The 21,036-nt window shown below is 54.3% G+C and overlaps 6 protein-coding genes across 6 annotated transcripts; 2 read left to right on the forward strand and 4 right to left on the reverse strand.

Annotated features, from left to right (window-relative positions):
- Positions 1-1,255: 1,255 nt before the first annotated feature.
- On the forward strand, positions 1,256-3,944 carry CH63R_05208 (Fungal specific transcription factor; the record flags this gene model as incomplete). Its single annotated transcript, XM_018300183.1, has 3 exons — positions 1,256-1,987; positions 2,204-3,844; positions 3,897-3,944. 3 exons carry the CDS (start codon positions 1,256-1,258, stop codon positions 3,942-3,944), a joined length of 2,421 nt encoding a protein of 806 aa, XP_018161429.1.
- Positions 3,945-4,975: 1,031 nt separating this feature from the next.
- CH63R_05209 (uncharacterized protein) lies at positions 4,976-6,705 on the forward strand (the record flags this gene model as incomplete). Its single annotated transcript, XM_018300184.1, has 5 exons — positions 4,976-5,102; positions 5,207-6,096; positions 6,160-6,288; positions 6,349-6,429; positions 6,487-6,705. 5 exons carry the CDS (start codon positions 4,976-4,978, stop codon positions 6,703-6,705), a joined length of 1,446 nt encoding a protein of 481 aa, XP_018161430.1.
- A 519-nt stretch (positions 6,706-7,224) lies between these two features.
- On the reverse strand, positions 7,225-9,382 carry CH63R_05210 (Multicopper oxidase; the record flags this gene model as incomplete). The annotated part of the gene is made up of 7 exons (XM_018300185.1): positions 7,225-7,605; positions 7,673-7,711; positions 7,778-8,624; positions 8,680-8,817; positions 8,882-8,963; positions 9,017-9,095; positions 9,146-9,382. 7 exons carry the CDS (start codon positions 9,380-9,382, stop codon positions 7,225-7,227), a joined length of 1,803 nt encoding a protein of 600 aa, XP_018161431.1.
- Positions 9,383-10,570: 1,188 nt separating this feature from the next.
- Positions 10,571-12,285, reverse strand: CH63R_05211 (uncharacterized protein; the record flags this gene model as incomplete). The annotated part of the gene is made up of 6 exons (XM_018300186.1): positions 10,571-10,649; positions 10,695-11,034; positions 11,078-11,112; positions 11,404-11,652; positions 11,914-12,115; positions 12,168-12,285. 6 exons carry the CDS (start codon positions 12,283-12,285, stop codon positions 10,571-10,573), a joined length of 1,023 nt encoding a protein of 340 aa, XP_018161432.1.
- Positions 12,286-15,082: 2,797 nt separating this feature from the next.
- Positions 15,083-15,945, reverse strand: CH63R_05212 (uncharacterized protein; the record flags this gene model as incomplete). The annotated part of the gene is made up of 3 exons (XM_018300187.1): positions 15,083-15,151; positions 15,221-15,287; positions 15,443-15,945. 3 exons carry the CDS (start codon positions 15,943-15,945, stop codon positions 15,083-15,085), a joined length of 639 nt encoding a protein of 212 aa, XP_018161433.1.
- A 2,653-nt stretch (positions 15,946-18,598) lies between these two features.
- On the reverse strand, positions 18,599-19,608 carry CH63R_05213 (Inositol oxygenase; the record flags this gene model as incomplete). The annotated part of the gene is made up of 2 exons (XM_018300188.1): positions 18,599-18,655; positions 18,715-19,608. 2 exons carry the CDS (start codon positions 19,606-19,608, stop codon positions 18,599-18,601), a joined length of 951 nt encoding a protein of 316 aa, XP_018161434.1.
- Positions 19,609-21,036: the final 1,428 nt, after the last annotated feature.

The raw sequence follows: 21,036 nt of genomic DNA on the forward strand, positions 1-21,036 counted from the left end.
TAGTATGATTATTGACATTGTTACTGACTGACGCTTCGCCTAAGTCGGGTTCTGTTGCTTCTTTGTTGAACAATACCCACGCACGCTAGGCATGCATGTAACATTGTCCGTTGAGTATGAAAAGGACCACCATACCCGGATTTGGATTTCTTACGAATGTTGATGATTTTGCTCGGACTTGGCCACTGGCAGCATGGTGTTTATGCACCAGGGTCTGAGGAAACGTGTGATGACGGACGGGATCTGTACGCAGCCCTGGCCTTGTCGTTGCCCGGTTGCGACGTAATTTATCGGATGATAAGTTTTCCCTCCCATGACAGAAAGAATAGTGATGCAGTGAGATTTATGATGGCGTGTTCTGCTGCTTGATGTGTGCACGGTATGGCCCTGGAAGAGGCAGTGTCTTGGTCACCGGTGCGAATGGTTAGTTGGCTCGGATAACCATGAAGAGGAAGTTGGTTCAATGAACTTGAGCACGATCAGATTCTTTGCTAAAATTTCCTGCACAACGAGGCCGCCAGAAGCCGACGCTGTTGGGACCGAGTTCTGGAAGTTTTAGCTACAGATTGGAAATCGGACTCAGCCTGGACACCCTACCGGCTCGAGTTGCTTGGTAACGCAATCGAAAAGAAAAAAAAGAAAAAAGGGCAACAAAAGCTCGTCCGATCGCTTCCGCATCACACACAACATGGGTAAACCCATCAAAAAAAAAAAATTAGACATTGGCCTTTGCTACAGGACAATGTCTTTTAAGGCGCATGCTACGGGCTGCGTGGGCGTCATAATCTCCACCCTCTCTCGGCGAACGGTCTGAGTCTTTCTCGTGTAAGTCGGCATTTCCATTCGCAGCTCGGCATTTTCACTCTCCGGGCACGGCCGACCAATCAAGTTGTCTCCTTGCTCGGTGTATGGCGGGCGAGACGATCCTCTGACGCATAAATCCCGACGACACATCTCGGGGATAAGCAGCATCCCGGTGCCCTTTCGTCGTCAGCTTTCCCGTCTTCTTCCTCCTCGACAACACAGCTTTATCTGATCATTTGATCCCTTATCAATCTATCATCTCCCTTCAAGTCTCAGAATAGACACCAGCAATCCTAAAACTGGGCCCAAGGAACAGGAGGCCTCGGGTGAGGAGACTCGAGCTCAAAACAAAAGGCCGAGCTGCCTGCCCACACCACACCACAGACTTCCCATCAAACCACCCCCTTCCAAATCCACAAACCCGTTTGTCAAATTCTCAAAACTGCCCGATATGGACATTTCGGGAAATCTGCCCCAGGCCTCGGTGCACAAGAAGCGGCGGAGGCCCGCCTTGGCATGCGAGCAGTGCCGCCGGCGCAAAGTCCGATGCGACAGAAACCTCCCCTGCAACACCTGCGTCCGCTCCAAGCACGCTCTCTGCACGTACGCCTCACATACCAAGTCGGCACCGCGGAAGAGTCCAGAGCATGGCGCTGAAGTGCCCGTTGATTCCATGGCACTGGCTCTCAGATGTCCCGAGCCCATTCTCCCCGCATTCCAACCCTTGCCCTCGCCGCCGAGGCGCTCGGGAGCTTCGTCCACGGCTGCCAGAACCCAGGCTGATCATCGTTCCCGAATACGGTTGGCCGAGACCCCCGAGGAATACCCCCTGTTTGCACCGACGCCCAGTTCCGGCGAGCACTCGGGCCCGGCGGACTTTGGGACGTGGCAGCCCGTCAACGGCCCTTGGGCTCCTGTCACTGTTACGGCTAGTATTCGTGCGGATACGGCGTCGACACCTGGGAGTTGCCCCGGCTCTTCGTCCACCGTCAACTCTCTCATGGAAAGGGTGAAGCAACTGGAGCAGCAACTGTCGGACCTAACCGTGAGAAACAAAGGCGGAGGTGATGTGGCGGCGCCCGAGTGCGTTTCTGTCCCTCGCGAAGGGCTGAAGTACAGTCGGGGTTGTGTAAGTAAGACTCGTTACTTTGGCCAGAGTCACTGGATGAATGCCGCCGACACTGTAAGTATCCTTAATTCTGCATAATGCCTCTCCTCTGCCTGTCAAGTTCACTTCCATCGTCTCTCATCCTCATAACTTTGTACTTTCTCGCCTTTTGACGTTACATACCCCAACAAACATCATCATAACTCACTACAAAAGCTGCACGACACGCCTGCGTCCCCCTCTTCTTCTTGCGTATTTTCAACATCGCCAGCCCGCTCACACATGCATCAGCTCTACCGCTTGGTCAACTTCGCGAGGAAGTTCGAGGGCCGGAAGAATTCTCAACTCTATGCCGACCTCGAGAAGTGCAAGAAGCTGGCACGCGTCATCAAGGCCCGCCGCACCCCCTCCTTCGCGTCCATCACCACGGGCCAGAACATGCCGTCCCGCGAGCTGGCCGACGTACTCGTCGACATCTACCTCCGCACCTTCGAGTCCGTCCACCGCATCGTCCACATCCCGACCTTCAGGGCCGACTACGAGCGGTACTGGCAGAACCCCTCCGAGGCGACCGACACCTTCGTCATCCTGCTGCAGCTATGCATGGGCATCGGCGCCACCATGTACGACGAACGCTTCACCCTCCGCACCCTTGCCATCCGGTGGTTCTGGGAGGGCATGTTCTGGCTCATCACGCCCTGCGAGAAGTCCAAGATGACCGTCAACGGTCTGCAGATCCGCTGCCTGATGCACTTCCTGCGGCACACTGCCAACATCGGCTGTGACCTCTCGTGGATTGGCGCCGGCGCCATCGTCCGGACCGCCATGTACATGGGCCTGCACCGCGACCCCAAGGCCATCGTCAAGATGTCCCCCCACCGCGCCGAGATGCGCCGCAGGCTCTGGGCCACCATCCTCGAGATCGTGCTGCAGACGAGCATCGACTCGGGCTGCCCGCCGTTGATATCGACCCCCGACTACGACACCGAGCCGCCCGCGAACCTGGACGACGAGCAGCTGGTCGAGGACGCCGAGTCCGTCTTCCCCGTGCCGAGGGACCCCAAGGTCCACACCCAGATGACGGTGCCCCTCGCCTTGTTCGCGTCTTTCACGACACGTCTCGCCATAGCCAAGCGCGTCAACGAGTTCCGTTCGGACACCCTCTACGAAGAGACGCTCCGGCACAGCAAAGAGCTGAGCGCCTCGCTGCAGAGAATGATGCGGCAGCTCAACTCCCACCCAGCCGTGACATCCTTCCAGCTTCGATACGTACAGTTCATGTCGTACCGACTGTTCTTCGCCCTCCACCAGCAGATCATCCCCTTGGCTCTGCGGAACCCGGTATACTACTTCTCTAGGAAGATGACCGTCGACACGGCCCTCCGCTTATCCGAAGCTGCCTTTTTGTGCCCGGATAAGGCAGGGACCGGGCCCATGAAACCCTCCACGCCGTCCGAGGTCGACTTTTACCGGCTGATTATCAACGGCGCCGGAACGTACCGCTCTGTCTCGTTCCAGGGTGTCATGACGATAGGTCTCGAGCTCATCAACCTCAAGGAGGAAGAGGCGAACAACGGCCCCTCCATGTCCGTCATCGGCTCCGAGGCCCAACTGCGCGGCGTCCTCGACGCGGTACACGACTGGTCCCGCCGACGGATCCAGTCCGGCGAGACCAACATCAAGGGTCACGCCCTCGGCGTCGTGCTCATCACCCATGTCCACGGCCTGGAGAACGGCGTCATCGACGACAAGATCGAGGACTACTTCGAGGCGGCGTGCCAGGAGCGGGTCACCGAGTGCTACGACCTGCTGCGAAACTTGGCCGGGGACGGCGTGCTGGAGGAGGGGATGGACATGCCGCACATCCACGACCTGGATATGGACTTTGACGACGGGACCGACCTGCTGGCGGACTGGGACTGGGAGTCGATGGTGAGAGAGACACCCTCAACCGGGTCTAAAGAGTATGGGCTAACATAATCAGGAAAACAACATGAATTTTGGGAGCTTCCCGGACACGATGCTCTTGTAGACTTTGGGAACAAGGTCACACAATGGCTATTCAAGAAGTAAAAGCTGAGAGTCCTACGGTGGTTACTAGTTTCAACTTCCCTCCATTGATTTATGTACAATACTCATGCTGCGGGTCAGTGACTTTGAGATGTGTTTGTTTAGTCTCGGCTGAACCATGATCTAAGAGACGCCCCCCCACCCCCCTTTTCCGCTCTCCGGGCCGGGCCTCTTACATGTGCCACCTTGAGTCTACGGCATTGTAAACCTCATCAATAAGGACAATGCTATTACACAAGAGGAAAATCGCGTCGGGAGTGGGCGGGTCTGACTCATCATCTTCGATGGCTTTGCCTCAGCTTAAATTGACTGTCGCCAGGGCGCTCTACAGGATCTCCCGAGAGCAATATAGCATCAACCAAGCGTACATACTTCATTTAGCAAAAGGAACTAATCCCAAATAACACCAATGATCTTTGGGTTTTCGACATCGTCTACAAAACTATCGTCTGGGTTCTGTATGGCTTCACTATTCAGGAAGAAAAAAAAAGAAGCTGCCCGCTGCTCAAAACGATGTTCCGGTAGCTAGCCTGAGCATCAAGTGAGTCTCGATAGGTCTTTTGCAACAACATGTCTAGAAAGTTTGACGGCCGCTTCCGCGATGACTTTATCTCAGTGGCTCAGGTCAAAGTCGGCCTGGGGCTTCTCTACCCGGGGCCCTAAACAGGAGATTAGACGAAGGTGAAGTCGACTATAGAACTTCGCCCAAAGGGTCTCGCTAAGGGGGTGGACGAAGGTGAAGTCGCCTCCGGAAATTCATATTCACCCAGACAACCCGGGGTTGCCGAGGTTGTCTCCCTATTTTCCAGAACCCTTCTTTATCTCCTTCCTCAGCAGGAGCTGAACGAACCTTGAAGTCTGAACCATCTTCACCATCTTCCTCGCCTCGAATTCTTTGCTCTTCCTTCTCTTTATCTCATCATTATCAATATCACTGTCGTCATCAGTATCACCATCATTATCCACGATCCCACTTCCACGTCGTTTGTTACCATGTCGATACCCGACTTCTCCTTCAACGAGCAGCTGGTTCTGCCCTCGTTCGGTGCCGACGTCGACTTCTTGAACGACCCAGCGGTACCGTACGAGGAAAAGAAGTGGATGTTCGACGTCCTCCTGAGTATGTCCGCAACTTGACGACGGCGGGTGGTGAACAAACAGTCACCACGCGTCTGTAATCTTCTTCCTGGAGGACAGAAGGACTGGCTGACTAGAGATCCGCAGACGACGTCGTGCCGTACCGGTACCATACCGAACCACGGGTGTTTCCCGAAATCAACTTCTACATCACGCTGTTGTATAACAGATCAAATAGCAGCGAGATTATGGGGCTCGTTTGGAGGTTCCACGAGTTTATCTCCATGATGGCGGCAAACCACCCAGCCGAGGCCGACCAAGTCATCGCGGGCCTGCAGCTTCGTGCGATGTCTTGTGGCTGGCCCGGGGCTCCTACGTCGTCGGCGGAGGCTCAGGATGCTCAGCCAGCGGAGAAGGTTGTTGTGCAGCCGGAAAAAGCTCCCACGCCAGAGCGTTCTCCAGCGGCGTCACCGGTGGCTGCTCGCAAGGGGAGGAAGCCAAAGTCGCAGCTCGGCGGCTTGACCGACCACCAGCACCCTTTGCTCAAGGCAGAGCTCGCCGCCGTCCCGCAGCTGCAGTACAAGGGCGTGATCCGCGACATGGACCACTTCCTGGAGCTGGACGAGGCGTATGAGCGGCACATCAAGCGTGCCGCTGGCACCGCTCCCCACCAGGACCCCTCCTGGCCGCGGTCGGCAGAACAGCAGCGGGTATACGTGCGGAAGCTTGTCAACTCCATCACGGACTTGAAGAGCTTCTACGAGTTGCGCAAGGCTGAAGAGAGGCGCGCCAAGCTCGAAGGCGTCTCTCGAGCCCAAGGCCAGAACGGGGTCTCTGGACCATCGTCGAGGAAGCGGAAAAGGGGTGACGGCGAACAGGAGGAGGACGCTGCCGAGGACTCGGCCCGACCGAAGGGCATCAGCAAGACGGACTGGATCCTCATGGATGAGAAGAGTACCCCTGCTGAGCGCCTCGAAGCCGTCATTCACCATTGCATCTCGGATGTGGAAATCGAGCTGCTCAGTTGGCGGTTGCTGGTATGTGCCCCAAATCTCAACCCTCGCTGGATGTAGTAGCCATTTACTGACACAGTCCTACAGCGTGCTGCAACGGAGGCGCAGCAGGGCTTCACTATGCGGCCCCTTTGGTCCGGATCCAAGACGGTAGCAACGTGGGAGCACTTTAATACCTTTGGGGAGAGATGGCGCGCTATCTGCGCGAATGTTTTGGTACGTGAAAGCTGTACAACCATTCATTCACCTGTTCACGCCTGGCTGACTATGTTCCAGGACTGCAAGATCATTGTCCATTCTTTGACACGCGCGGACTGGGTGTGCAAGTACGCTGGCGCGCCAGCAAAGGAACGAGGAGTAAGTCCCTTGAACAGAGATCGCAGTCCTGTTGATCTTGACTGACACGTATGATAGGGGAAGTTGAGCAACGACCTCCTCAACGGGCGCCGAGATATCCAGAACCAGGTTGGCCGAGATGTCATCAAGGAAAAGACCTCTCGCCAGGACTGGACGACGTCTGAAGACTTTGAGATCCGCGACAAGAATGGAGGATTAGTCCTCAAGGGAGGTCACCTCGGTGATAGGAAGCGCCGTCAGCTGGCAGTTCGGGGCCAGCAGTCGGGGAATCCATGATTCTGAGGGGCTGTCTGTCCCTGACCCCTTTTTCTTTTGTGTCACAGTCGCAGGCGACTGGGGAGGAGGAAAAGTTGTGTGGTTTTTTGGGTGCCATTGACGGACTCGCAGATTGCTTCTTGTTCTGCCAACCGTTGGTGCCAAGTTTGCGAAAAGAGAGCGGTGCGATTTCTTTATTTTTTTCCCCCTTTTTCTTTTCCCTTGGTTGATGGAGCCTCCGCTAGAGTCCATGGAACTAATGAGTTACGGACGAAGTTATGAAAGTTCATGGTTCAAACGAGGGAGTTGCCGGTATAATTAAATTTTAGCAGCAACCTGTGTTTTCTATCTATATGGGATGCTTGTGGTGATCGCCCTCTCAAGTCGTGAACCATGATTCCGAACCGCTAACACCATTCCCCCTCCTTTTTCCCGCGATGAATTCAGAGAACAACTTCAAGAAACAAAGCATAAGAAAAACGCGTCATGTAGCGTATACATGTGATATCCGAGCGAATTGTCGACGGGGCCCGCAGTCCATTAAAGACCGGAGTCGGTCTGCTTGAAGGGGGCCTTCTTGGAGTACGAGTCCCACTGCTGGCACATGTCGTCAATGTCCTGGATCTTGACCGTGTTGGGGATGTCCTTGGCGCGCTCGAGGAACTGGACGCTGAGGCCCTGGCTGAGATGCCACGCGATGTGGCAGTGGAAGAGCCAGGCGCCCGGGTTGTCCGTCTTGAAGGCGACGACGAGCCAGCCGCGCCCCGGCAGCGTCGTGACATCGCGCCTCGTCGGGTTCTTGAAGTTGAGCTTGGTGGTGTCGGTCTGCGGGTTGAAGCGGACGCCGTCGCCGCGTCCGCTGGAGGCGGGCTCCGAGTGGCCGAGGACGTAAAAGTCGTGGCCGTGGAGATGCATGGGATGCTGGACGTATTGGTCAGGATCATCGTGTAGCGAACGGGGGTGAGATGAATTCGAAAAGAAGACTTACGGGAGCAGGGAAGAGATTCTCGACGACCCAGAATGCCCACTGCCAAACTCAATCAGTACGGAACCATAGGAGCATCGTCATACATTCTGAAAGGGGAGAACTTACATCGTTGTTGTTGGGCACCTCAAAGACGTTGTACTGGTTCGGGTAGTCGGTGCTGTTCTTGGCCAGGTAGGACAGCGTTGGCTCGTCCCAGTCGATGTCCATGTCCTGGCCGTTGACCTTCCAGTAAACGCGCTGCTGGTTTGCCGTCCGGCTCGTGTCGACCGTCACGTCGAGCGAGTTGTCCTGCGTCTTCGAAAACGCCGTCGAGTCGACGTCGACGCTGAAGATGGGCTCGTAGTCCGTCTTGTCCTGGCACTGCGCGTCCGTGACGGCACTGCCGGCCTCCTTGGGAACGAGGCTGGCCGACGACCCCTCGTACTGGAAGATGGCGGCCGGCTTGTTCATGTTCGAGGTGCCGCAGAGACGGTTCGAGGGGAACGAGACGTTGAACCAGTATGCCTTGCCGGCGTCCTGGTTGGCGTCGATGAGCACGTCGTAGCGTTGGCCGACCGAGAGATACAGCGAGTCGGTCTCGAACGGCTTGACGGGCACGAAATCAGTGCCCGTCACCGTCATCTTGTGGTTAACGAGCGAGACGGAGAAGGTGTTGTCGACCGACATGTTGATGAGCCGGATCTTGTGCACCTTGCCCTTCTTGAGAGTCACGCGCGAGTGCGTCCCGCCCCCGTTCTTGTTGACGTTGGTGCCGTTGAAGAGGATGTTGTCGCTGGCCGGGACGGCGGCCGGGGCCGTGAAGGTCGAGCGGATCTCATCGGCCGACTTGTAGTACCAGTCAGAGAGGGAAAAGACGCCTAGGTCCTCGTCGTAGTTCTTGGATGTCGGGCCATCGATCTGGATGGTGCCGGCAATACCGTTGGCGTACTGGTCCGAGAAGTGAGAGTGGTACCTTGCAGCTTGTCAATTGTATCCTTTGGGTCGGGAGCTGGAGATTGCAAGCTTACCATGACGAGCCGTATTGCTCAGCACGCCACTCGTACGTCTTGCTTGAGCCCGGCGGGATGGGGCACTCTGTGATGCCGTTGACACCGTCATTGATGTTGTTGTTCAGCATCCTCACGCCGTGCCAGTGAATCGACGTGCTTTCTCATTTGTCAGCTCAATTGGGATATTGAAGGTAGTCTCTCAACGAGCCATATTTCTTACCCATTTGTTCTGAGATTGTTCACGACTCTGACTTTGATCTTGTCGCCCCAGTTTGCCTTGATATTCGGGCCCGGGAAGCCGCCTGATTTGTATTAGCACCGAGAAGTTGGTCAATTATTCACAACTGCGCCTCACCATTGATCAGCATGGCGCTGTTCTTATCCATGCCATCTCCAGCCTTGAATGTCGTGTGCTCAGTAAGCACCAGGTCATACTATCTCGCAAGTCAGTAGTGATCAGACATACTCACAGCAGAAAACTCACCTCTCTGGTCACACCGGTTTCCGGGATATTTTCCTCGTAGGCCGTCTTGATGTCGAATCCGTCGACCCAGCATTGTCTGTTGTCAGGCGTGTTGCACGACTTGGGACCCTGGTCGGACGGGTTGGGGTCCGATGGCTGCTGCTGGTCTTGCCTCTTGGCTGGGCCAGAGTTGGAAGGTGCTGCCACGGCGAGACCGTAGAGGAAAAAGAGCACGCTCTTGGAAAGCGTTGACTTCATCTTGGGAGTCGTTGTCCGGGACGTACGCCGGGAGTCAACAGTTATGAGGCTGCAACTATGTGTTCCTGGAAGTCGGCTGTCAGACTGGGAACAAGAAGTGGATGGCATCTAGTACCGCTCACCTCTGAGACATACACTGCGACCGTCTTATTACAACCTCGTGCAATCGATGGTGTAACGAAGGAAGAGGAAGGAGAAGAGGAGAGAGAGAAAAGGAAACGAGCCACAAGAGCCTCCAAGATTTCCGAAACCTCAACGGTAGATAAGGTAGGGAAAGCCTGCGCTAGGGTTTCGCGATTAACCTCGAGAGCACGGTGCTATCGTTCGGGGATGAACCGTGGTCCTAGCCTTTTCGGTGAACCGTTGCGAAGAACTGTTGGAATTTCCGCCGCTCGGGGGGGTCAAAGGAGCCCCTTCCACCCATCACGTACCAGCAAGAGATCTTTATACCAAGAGGGCGGGTTTCTGGTTTCGGACACTTTGGGCTGAGGAGGGAAAGATATGAGATGAAGCCCCAAAACAGTCTGAGTGCGAGGGGGGGCGGGAGGCCAGCACGACAGTCGGTCCCGGTACCAAGCGTCCTTCTGTTTGTTCGCCGCCTTGATGGCGGTTACTTAGAGTCCCAGACAAGCCCGAGAAGAGGGACTCTGCGTTTCGTTTGACTTGTCTGTTTTCCGCTTACGCATCCCGGGCCGGAACAGTGACCCGATGAGTGACCCGATGTTGTGGGCATGCCAGACCAGGTCAAGTTCGGACCAAAAGCTGCAAGGCGCGAGACAACCTTGGGATATGAAGCAGCGCTGTAGGTGGACGGCCGCCACCATGCAGTTTTCGGGGCGGCTTTCGGGGTCGCACAACTCCCCGGGGGCATCGATGGGTATATCGGCATCACGCAGGAGCGTCAGATGTGAATGAAAGAACACATACGTTGCATGATGATTCATCAAATGGTATTTCGTATCCCTAAGTCGGGACTCGGCTGGCGCTTCTGCGCGCTTCGTAATGTTTCATGTCTTCTACAACACGCATGGTTGCTTTCACGTGGTTATACCGGACAACTAGTCCTTCTCAGGGGTCGTTCGCCAGACCGCCGACAAAGATACACGGCAACCCTTCTTCAGCGTGGCAAAGTGTGATTGTCAAACCTCTTTTTTTTTTTCCTTCCCCCCCCCCAAGAAATAGCCTCAGTTAGTCGAGGCAGTAGACGTCTTCGGCCGTGTCTTGGCCCTGCGCAAGCAAAGCGTATCTTGCGTTTGGCAGCAGAGGTCTGAGCCAATGTGGCTATACATGTGTGTCAAGATCGTCACCTTACCTGGGCGGTGGGCGCTCGGCCTCGATGAGCGGCAACATGCATCTTGTCGCCGCTATGTCCCCTCCTGTCTCTTCGCCCACAACATAACAGACAACAGGACACACTCGGTCGGCGGATGCGGCAGCAGTTGAAGCTGTAAGACGACCGTGCGGCTGTCTGAGGAGGACGGGTTGAGGGGAGACGAGGACACGCTGGAGGATTTCATCTTCTGCCCGAGGATCGAACCAAAACGACCCAAACGACTTTGTTTCCCTCCTTCGTAAGCGATCTTTTTCTTGCCACCTACCCGAGTGGCCGGCCAAGAGACTTGCGAGTGTCAAATTTGAGGTGGCCCACGTTCCTGGTACGCGTTAGAGGAGCGCTTGCCACCAACCCGAACTCACCCGTCACCCGTTCATCGGTTTTGTTTGGTGGCGAACTGGAAATAGTAGTATGGGCGGAGGGGATTCTATATCGCCATGATGCGCGCGGCTAACGGCGATTAACCAAGCAAAGTTGGCAATGGAAAAAAAGGGGAGAGGGGGGAGGGGGCTGCTCGACCAAACTGACAGGCTGATGAACATAGGAATCTTGTCCAGCCAAACTCACGCTTGCGCCTCCTAGAGGTCGGCGAACGGCTGCCCAACGATTCCGACGGGATCGTGCCTGTTTGAAAACTCCCACCGGCCTGCTCAAAGCGGCGAAGCTTGGCTTCATCAGACGAACTGACAGGGGCGCGACCTCGAACGTGGCTCGTGACACAACACTCCATTGTTCAAATTCGACCGCCTTTCCAGACTGATTACCTCGGATTGATGGACTTTTCACATTCTTCTTCTTGATCTTGTGTCCATCCATGTCTGAGATAGGCCGTGCGTGAATAGCAAGTGATGGGTTCAAGGAAACGTTGTGCAAGTATGTACAAAATGTCGTGGTGCCTTCACTGGTCACAATTGCCTTGCTGACAATATTTTGTCCGCTATCGCGCCACGATCACAGCATGTAAGCGTGTTGGCTGAGCCGCAAGCAAGAACTGCCGACTGACGATGTCGTTGCTGGAGTTGTTGGAGAACCCAATCCTAGTTGTGTTCAATCGAGGTAAACTGTCTGTTCGGCAACGTTGATTTCCAAAGAAGCAGTGAAGTTGAAGATGAAGTTCCTTTGTTTCCACACATCAGCACGGAAGTCCAAAGCAAGGATGTCTGACAGCGCTCATATCGGCTCGAGGGTTAAAACGTACGATCGGGCGTTCGGGTATGGATAGACGTAGATAATGAAGATGTTGGGATCGGCCCATCTAGACTTCACGATAGCGCCCGTAGCGCCCCCGGTCCAAGTGTAGTTTACAAAATCGCCGCCGTTGGCTATGCCGGAGCAATCGGCGCCGAAGCCGTTGTCGAAGCCGTAACTGGAGGCGGCGACCTTGGCGTCTACAAGGCTTACTGTTGGAGGATGGAATCGGCCCTGGTGGGGGCTGGGGCGAGATGTACTCACGATAGTAGTTCTTGAAATGGGCGCTTGAGGTGATGACTTCGGTCACGGTCGATGGGTGGTCGTCGGCACTGAACTCCTGAACGGCAACAGGGTTGGCGGCAGCTGTTGTAGCAATCATGACGCTGGTTAGGCAGAGACGAGGCCGATGGAGAAATTCGGCCCTCGTCTTCTTCGTCGCATTACTTACATTCTCAAGGGCTCCTTTCGTGGTTGATGTTGTTGTTCCTGATGATGTTGTGATGCTGGGTGGGCGTGCCGGCTATGAGCTGTGAGAGCGGTTGATGATGACTGGCAGTGGTGACTTGTGGCTGGCAGTGGCGACGACTGTTCCGCAATGTCATGGCGGGTTCGGTCTGGCTGGTTGTGTACGTACCCGCTGCACTGCACATGGGCGAAAGTGGAGACCGGCCCTCCGAACAATTGCAAGGAGCAAGGTAACCAACTACCTTCCTTACCTTACCTTCCATACTTGACTTCAGAGCTTCCGATCCTGCTTTTTCCCTTCTTTCCTCCGCCAAACTATCTCTATAACTTTTGAGCTTCTGATGTTTCCACATTAGTTGATACCACAGCTTCAGAAAAGGCACAGCAGCATCTCCCCTCGAGCACCCTCCGCAGCTGGACCATATCCGACACCTCGCCGCGCTTGTTGCTATGTATTACGACCTAGGGTGCCTCAACAGAAATTTACCTGCAATCTCGCAGGTTTGAAACCCCTCCAGGACGACCGTAAATTAAGACGGTAATTTGTTATCCTTCTTCTTCTTCTTTTTTTTTCTTTTTTTCTTTGGAGATCTTCCGAAACCCCTTGATGTTTGCCATCATCCGGCGGATTCAATCACTGAGGGAACCATCGTCGACGAAGCGATCGATACCTTCCTTCCTCGGACAACGTTTCTCTCAGCCCTCATCTTCGTCATCAGGAGATTTGCGGCCGAGAAGACCAGGCATCCGTCGTCCGGAGAAGGTTCTGGTGCAATCGGGTAAGGGACACACGCCTAGGTAGGCGTGAGGTGAGGCAGGTGCTCATCGCCAGCAGGTAGGTACGCATGATCGCTTCGCACAATTCCCTTCTGTTCAAAATTTGCTTTGCCGATACCTACCTACGCCTTCTTCCTCCGCTCCTTCTTTTTCTCACCGTTTCTTCCTCTTCTTCTTTCTATCACTCTCACCCCACACCCTGGGCACGCGGCCTTTCGGCATCATTCTTCGCATTGACTGCGCCGTTTCATGGGCCTTACTCCGCAATGGGGCCAAGGTGCCTTCCATCGAAGCTCAGCAGTCGATGATGACCATCCCCACCTTCGCATTAATTCCCTGTTCGTATACAAGACGGTCATTCATCTATGTTTCGCTGTCTTCGTCCTTCTTTCCGTTACCTTTGCAAGAGCCCGGCTGCCCCAACACTGCTGTTTTATCTGCTGTCCCAGTCAGGCCATAGCCGGGCTTGCCTCATGACTGGAAGTGCCTGACAGTTCGCGTTCATGGGATGCGATGGGTCACGTCATTCGGGTGCTTGCAAGCAGTACTAAGCAATTCACTCGGGGGATGATGAGCTCTTTTTACACAGTAGACGATGGTCCTTCGCGATCAATGCATGACTGTCAGAAGTGGCTGAGCCTGGAAGAGCGCGGGGGAGAACACTTCTCACGGGGGTCTAGATTGGGAACTGGGGGGTTTCACTTTTCTCGAGGCACCATCTGGACAATGGGATGGGAGAAAATGTCACAATTCTGGCATGCCAGAACGCTTTGGGGCATTGCTTGTTCGGTAATCATCGTGGGGAGGCTTGACGGCCCGTCCTCAGACACCGGTGTACCACAATTGGGAGTTAGTAGGTCCCGTGATGCAAAGCAACTGTATTGATCTGGTCCCATTGGATATGAGAAAACATTGAAAGGGTAAACTCATAAGAAGTCGTGGGGTTGGTGCCACTGGGACGGTGATGATCATCGATCTTCACAGGTTAGCTTTCTGAGTCTCGAGAGAGAGGTGTAGGGAGGGAGATGGAGAAGAGGGAGACGGAGAGGGGGGAGACGGAGAGGAGAACGCTGCATGGTGCTGTACATGAGGGTTGTGCTGAACATGATGGTGTTGAAGAGCAGAAAAAGCCGGACATGGGTCTGGGATGAGAGAAGGGGTTTAAATAGCTTGCCACTGGCTACCTCAGGCTGTTGTCACCATGTGGCCATGGCCATGCACCTGCCTCCCTTTCCTCACAAGAGGGCGGGCTTGTCGGTCTGCACGGGAAAGTGCATCCTTTGAAATGGAAAGAGACAGTCACGGGGGTCACGGATTATGGTGCCTTCCACGAAGAGGATAGGCAGGCAGGTAGGTATCTAGATGCTTCTGTCCGAGGAACGTACCTCGTTCGAGGAGGGCGGGCAAAGGACCAGTCATCATGGGTCGTGATGAACTGATAATGGGGCGCAGTCAACGTGTTCAAGAACATACAGCGCTTGATTCCTCTGCGTCCTAGATATAATAGTGCTTGTTATATTCTAAACTGTTTCAAATGTTGCATTCAAGTCTGTTACTGTGCGCGTACTTCTTCAATACTCCACAGGACCGAAAAGAAAACATAACATGTATTGGATGCCCAGCCGGATGCTGATGGGACAGAGTGAACGGCCGACGGCGAAACACTTAGATCACGCGGATTGATCTCCGTTTGGTCTGACCTACATCACGGCTGCCGTTACCAGGCTCCCTATTGGGTTGAAAACTTTCCTCTACACATCATAACCGCCACGAATAGAGACACATTTGCATATTGTTACGCTCACTCGAGTGAACCTGCGAGATTTTTACATACATAATAGAGACGATGTTGTAAAGACAGGGGCCATCCAGCGGAAATAAAAGGCCTTTAAGCGAACAACTTTTATTAAATCTAACTAAGAGAAAACAGACAATCACCAGCAGGTAAGATCACCAGTCTTCTGGTCAAAAGAGCAGTGGTTTCGGTCGTAAGTGTACGACAGCTGTAATCGTAGATTGTTAGCAAGCTGCCAAGTCATGTATTGCGGGATGCCAAGAATGTCGTCACTCACGTTGATGAAACCGCCCTCGGAATCGGTCCAGAACTGGTTGGGGCCGTTCATGTACATGCAGTCGTAGCTGCAGGGTATGTTAGCTGACCATCGCAAACAAACAAGGACGGTTGGGTCAACCTTGACCAGCCCGGGGTGAAGCTCCTCACAGAGTTCGTTGTACACGGGCCAGTGAAGGTCAAACACACAACTTCAAATCATTGTCATAATAAGATAACTTACCTGACGTGGAAAACGTTGGAGCGCAGAGTAATGCTGGCCTTGCCGTCGATGCCCTTGGGGTCCTTGACGTGGTAGCCCTTGTTATAGCAGATGGCGGCGTGGAACTTCTTGGGGTTGGGGTTGCGCTTCCACATCTCGGCGGTGGTCTGCTTGGTGAAGGTCTCGCGGACGAGGGTCCAGTCGATGAAGGCCCGGATGATGTCAGTGACGATGTTGACGGCAACACCGGTGGCGACGCTCATGACGCCGCCGCCGATGGCGGTGATGATGGCCGTGATGCCGATCTGGCGCTCAGCGAGTGCAACATCGGCCTCGGCCTCCACGGAACGGGTGACAACGACGCCATCGACCTTGTTTCCGGTGAAAGTGACGGTCTCGACGTCGGCAGCGGAAGCTTCTGGGTTGATGGGGGCAGAGATGTCAGCCTGGACCTCGGCGGGGACGGCAGCGCCGTTGACGGCGAGCGCAGAGGCAAGGAGGAAACCAATGGTAGAGAAACGCATTTTGAAAAATTGGCTTGAGACTGTTGAGCGAAGAGGTGTGATGAGGCGAGTGAGGCGGGAAGTAAGATCGCCAGGTAAGCTCTAGAGTATTGGGTTATATATGCCATTGACCGACCTGTGTCTTATCCCAAGACCATGTCGTGATGTTCCTATAAGTTGCTATCCCTTCCCAACCCCCCCGTCACCGCTGCGGTACCGGCTGCCGACAGATTAATTGCGTAGCGGAGCTCTCACAAAGGTGCCTCAGAGGGACTTTTGTCAAGTGACCCCTTTCATGTCCCGACACCCTGCATCACGAGTTCACATTGAGGGGTCGACAAGTCGGCACTCGCCCGTAGTTGTCTTCTTTGGGCAAGAGGGCCCTCCTAACATTTGATCTCCTACAATGATTCGCTGAGCTGCTGTTCTGTCAACGGGAAACTGGACCCCAAAGTGGATCAGGTCAAGTGGTTTCATCACGACCCGAGCACCTTCACCTTGTCACAACCGCGGCTATCTGAGTCTCGGCCCGGGTAGGAGACCGACTTGAATAGGTATAAGCTTAGCCACAAGTCAGGAGCCCGGCCATTCTCCGTAGTAAGTAAGCATAAAACGGGACATTGTTCCGGGGGATTGAGTCGCCGTCTCTGAAGTTCTGACTCGTGCCGCAACCGCTGCGGCCTATCTCTGCCCAGTGACAGACGGCCGTGAGCTTGTTTAGCGGAGCCAACCGGTCTGGACAGATCAGATGAGGGCCCGGTAGGTGCAAACACGACCGGCACCATCCGTAAACTTTATGGAAAGGGAAACAAAGCCGACTTTCGGGAGGGGCTTGGGGTGGATAGGCTTGATAACGTGACTTGTTCTATCTATCCCGTCAATTGACTGAACAGGGACCACGTGGGTAGGCACAAAAGTCATGACTAGAGTCCCGGAGTTGAGGAAGGTAGTCCAGAACACGTGCGGCCACCATGGCGGCAGTCTGTTTCTCCAAAGACGGCGACATAGTCACTCCGACACAACTTGCATTACTGATGCAAATGGCAAGGATACTGACTGAGCGATTAGTCCTTTTTCAACAACGAAAACTTGAAATTCAAAAACCTTGATGTCTAGTCTTTATTATCTTATCGTAAGGGCGTTGACGACCATTTTTTAAAGAGCTTAGCTTGGTTCGTTCAAAGTCCGTCGTCACTAGAGACGGGCTACTGCGTCACTAGGTGTGTGACAGTCGCGGTGGTTTCATTATTGTTCAAAGTTGTGTACGGTAGAAGATAATGGATCGTGGCCTGGTAGCCTCATCTTCATTCTCAGTGCTCACCACCATCTGGACTGACATACGCCGAAGCAAGGGAGTCACGGGGGGGCGGGGTGCAGGGGCAGTGTTCAACTAGGACGAATTAGAGGAATGGACGCAGGAGACTCGGGGCGTCGGAACTCGGGAGCCTCCGGTGGGGCGTCGGGGTGCTCCGGAGCTACAGAGGGGGGAGGTCGGAGCAGAGAATCTATAGTCCGAAGAGGGATTAGTGGCCAAAGGGGACCAGTAGTGAGGGTTGACTCTCACTCTGTGCGAACCCAGCCTGAACCTAGCCTGAAATTACACCTAGGGTTAAGCTCAGGAACGCCCATGGGCATGCCAAATCGAGTATGTCCAATGCGTGCTGACAGGCAAAAATAACAATAGTCGAGCAACAACCAACTGTCAAAAGATAAAATGGATGGGGGAAAAAAAAGGTATTGATAGCACAACTCGGTTTCGATCCGAGGACCTCTGGGTTATGAGCCCAGCGCTCTACCCCTGAGCTATTGTGCTTGATTAATGGGTAACATTGATGAATACCTGAGAAGCTCAAGAAAACTATTAGGGTCCGGGCACTGTGGACCGTTCGTCGTTTTGCATGATGGCGATTTAAATTTTTTTGAGAAGGTGGATGGCTGTGAGTGGGTCTTCCTGTGCAGGATTTTCGCCCGTACGATTTGGCCTCATCTGTCTTGAAACAATGAGTGGCAACTGGGGAAACAAGATCGGAACGATGAAGAAATTCGGAACTATGTGATAAAAAGCGAGACAAAGACATATGTATAAGCGCCTCCCTTCTTTAGTCATCTGCGTGGAATGGGAATAGCCCGTGGTTCAACTTACCGGAGATGGACGCCGTGGCCGGGCCGATGGTGGTGCCGAATCCGGTTGATGTGGGTCGTGATCAGGCTCTAGTCGGAACTGGCCAACCCGAACCTCTGCCGGCCGATAAATGGCCATACGGCTTGGCAGCTTGTTGACGAAACACTGAGCGAGAGAACATATCTCCGAGTTTCAACAAAACTCGTTTGTCTACTTCATGAGTAGAGAGAGGGATTAGTCACGATCACACCTCATGTTCAATGTTTGCACTTGATAGACTTCCTTGGAACGCTCAGTTTATCATCAATGCCACTCTAGGACTTTTTTGTTATTCGAGGACTTCCAGTCAACTCGTCAAGGCCTCTTGGCCGATTTCTCCCAAAGGCCATTCCCCATCAAGAACCGCTTAATCACGTCGATGTATCCATCAGAACCGCCCATTAAAAAACGCCTTGCCTCTGTACGACCAAAGCTGTCGCAGGGCTTTCTATGCCAAATGTCCCGTCTCAGATCGTACCAGTCGTAAATGCGACAATTCAGAAAACAGTATCTCTACCACTTAATGACCTTGGTGGGGAAGTACTCGTCAATGAGCTCCATGTAGTAGGGCTGTCAAATTGTTAGTGGAATGGTTCTTGGAATGCGTCCGATGAGACGAGCGAACATACCTTAAGCTCTTCAACAGTAGGGGCGTCATCCGACTTGCTGTACAGGTCATAGGGGTTGAAGGCGAGGACAGCCTTGAGGAGGTCCTCATCACCCTCCTTCATGAACTCGCGGTAGGCGCCCTCGCGGTGCCAGGGGTAGAAAGAGTGGTAGCGGATCATGGCGAGAGCTTCGCGGGGCAGCTTGGACTGCTCCTTGCAGACAAGGTACATGTACTCGTCATGGCCCCAAGAAATCATGAGGTTCTCGATGCCGCAGCCGGGCTCGTAGATGCCATGCTTGGTGCTGTAGACGGGGTGCGTGTTGTCGGGGTTGCCCTCGAAGGTGGTGGGCAGGACGATGCGGTTGTCAAAGGCGCAGCCGACGGGGAAGGTGTCACCGACGACGTCCCACTGGCCCTCGGCGCCGTAGAAGTAGAGGAGCTTGCCGAGGTCGTGGATCAGGCCGGTGAGCTGCATCCAGCGGGGCTTGCCGTCGCGGCGCATGGCCTCGGCGGTCTGCAGCAGGTGCTGGATCTGGGACAGCTCGGTGTCGGGGTCCGAGTTGTCGATGAGTGTGTTGAGCTTCTCCATGGCCTCCCAGATGGTCATCTCATCGCGGCAGGGCTTCTTGCCGGTGAGGTCGATGGCGAACTTTTCGCGGGCGGCGAGGTTGTACTCGACCGTTTGCTTCTCGTGCTGCTCCTTGTAGAAGGTCTTGACGCGGTCGCAAGCGTCCTCGTACTGGCGGAAGGCCGTCTTGTCCTTCTCCTGGTCGAACTTGGACTCCTCGTAGATGTCCTCTTGCTGCTTGTTGACCTGGTCCTTGAGGATGTTGACCTCCTCGACGAAGTCGGTGGTCTGCTCAAGGTCGTGACCGTCGGTCCGAATGTAGGGGGTGGCGACAGCAGCAGCCATTGTGATGGTAGACAGTCAAAGAAATCGAGACTTGCTAAATCCAGATAAAAGAACAAGACTAGAATAAACGTGATATGGGACGAAAGGAATTCTGTGCTGATATCGCTTTAGATGCTCAAGACTGGTTTGACAACAAGCGGGACAGTCTGGATTATTCTCCTGGAGGAAACCCTTAAATATGTTGTTGAAGGCAAGACCAGAGAAAAGAAAAGATTTATTGCCATCGAGGAATGACAAGACGATGGAGTACTCGGATGGGGGGAGAACTCGGGCCATACCGAGGTACCTGATCTTGCTGCTTGACACAGTGGGCGGGCGAAGTACCTTGCCATCACGGGCAGGACCTACTTAGACAGGCTTGGTGTGGGCAGAGAGAAGGACGGACAGAAAAAAGCCAACTTGGTCAAGCAGCCCGAATTGACGTTTGCCGCGACGGACAGAGCCCCGCGGAGGAGAATAGGTGTGATACAGATGGAGCCGGAAAGACGGGGCGAGACTCTGATCTGTGGAGAGATGCGACGAGAGGGCGAGGGGATTCCAGGTTTTGGATTTCGATATGCTGGACAAGGAGAAAATCGCCGAACTCATGCTCGAGGATGTGACCCCACCTTTCCTATTGCTCGGGAATATTGTACAACTCCAGCGTCCACGTGACCTTCCCTGACTCCAGATCTGCCACGCTATTCTCCATTGGGACAAAGAGAAAACTCGCGTCGTCCACCACTAGAATTTCCAAGACATTTGTTTATGGTAAAGATTCGCGACGCCATCCCTGCACCTCTCCAACATCCAACACTTCCAACGCTTCTCCTCCACATCAACCACACACACTCCTTCTCCATCCATCTCGGGATGGGCGACAGATGCAATGTGACGATGCCCCGTGCCCCTTCTCGCAAACTTGCCAGGCTCCCCTGCGGCGAAGCTTATTTGCAGTCCCCGCCGTGTCATCATGGGATTTGCAAACTATTTTCGATTATTCCCTCTTTAGGTTCTTCTCATGGACATCGGCGAGACTCCCCCGCCTCTCGCCCTTTCCGGGTCTCATTACCCATGCAGAAATCGTCCATCCCCCGCGGATTCCCCTCCTCTTTTGAGTAATGGCCTCCTACTGATTGGATTCAGTTCACCTGTCGAAGGGTCCCTTGCCCAGACCTGCTCTGCGCTCCTCCCGCTCGCCGCCCCCTGGGTTTCTCCCAAGCTTCCAACACGACGCACACCGTCGTCACTCGTCAGCCATTGACGCGCTTCTGGGTTCCCCTCCACTGACCACGACGTCCGTGAAGAGAAAGTCTGAAATCCATCTTGGTCACAGCTTGGCCATAGCTTTCGGCGGCTCCTTCCTAGAACAGTCCCCGACGGCAATTCGGCGCGAGCCCGTCTCTCACCCCCGCGCCCCAGACTCCTATCCCCGCGGGATTCCAAACG

Source organism: Colletotrichum higginsianum, chromosome 3, assembly GCF_001672515.1.
Source record: "Colletotrichum higginsianum IMI 349063 chromosome 3, whole genome shotgun sequence".
NCBI lineage: Eukaryota > Fungi > Ascomycota > Sordariomycetes > Glomerellales > Glomerellaceae > Colletotrichum > Colletotrichum higginsianum.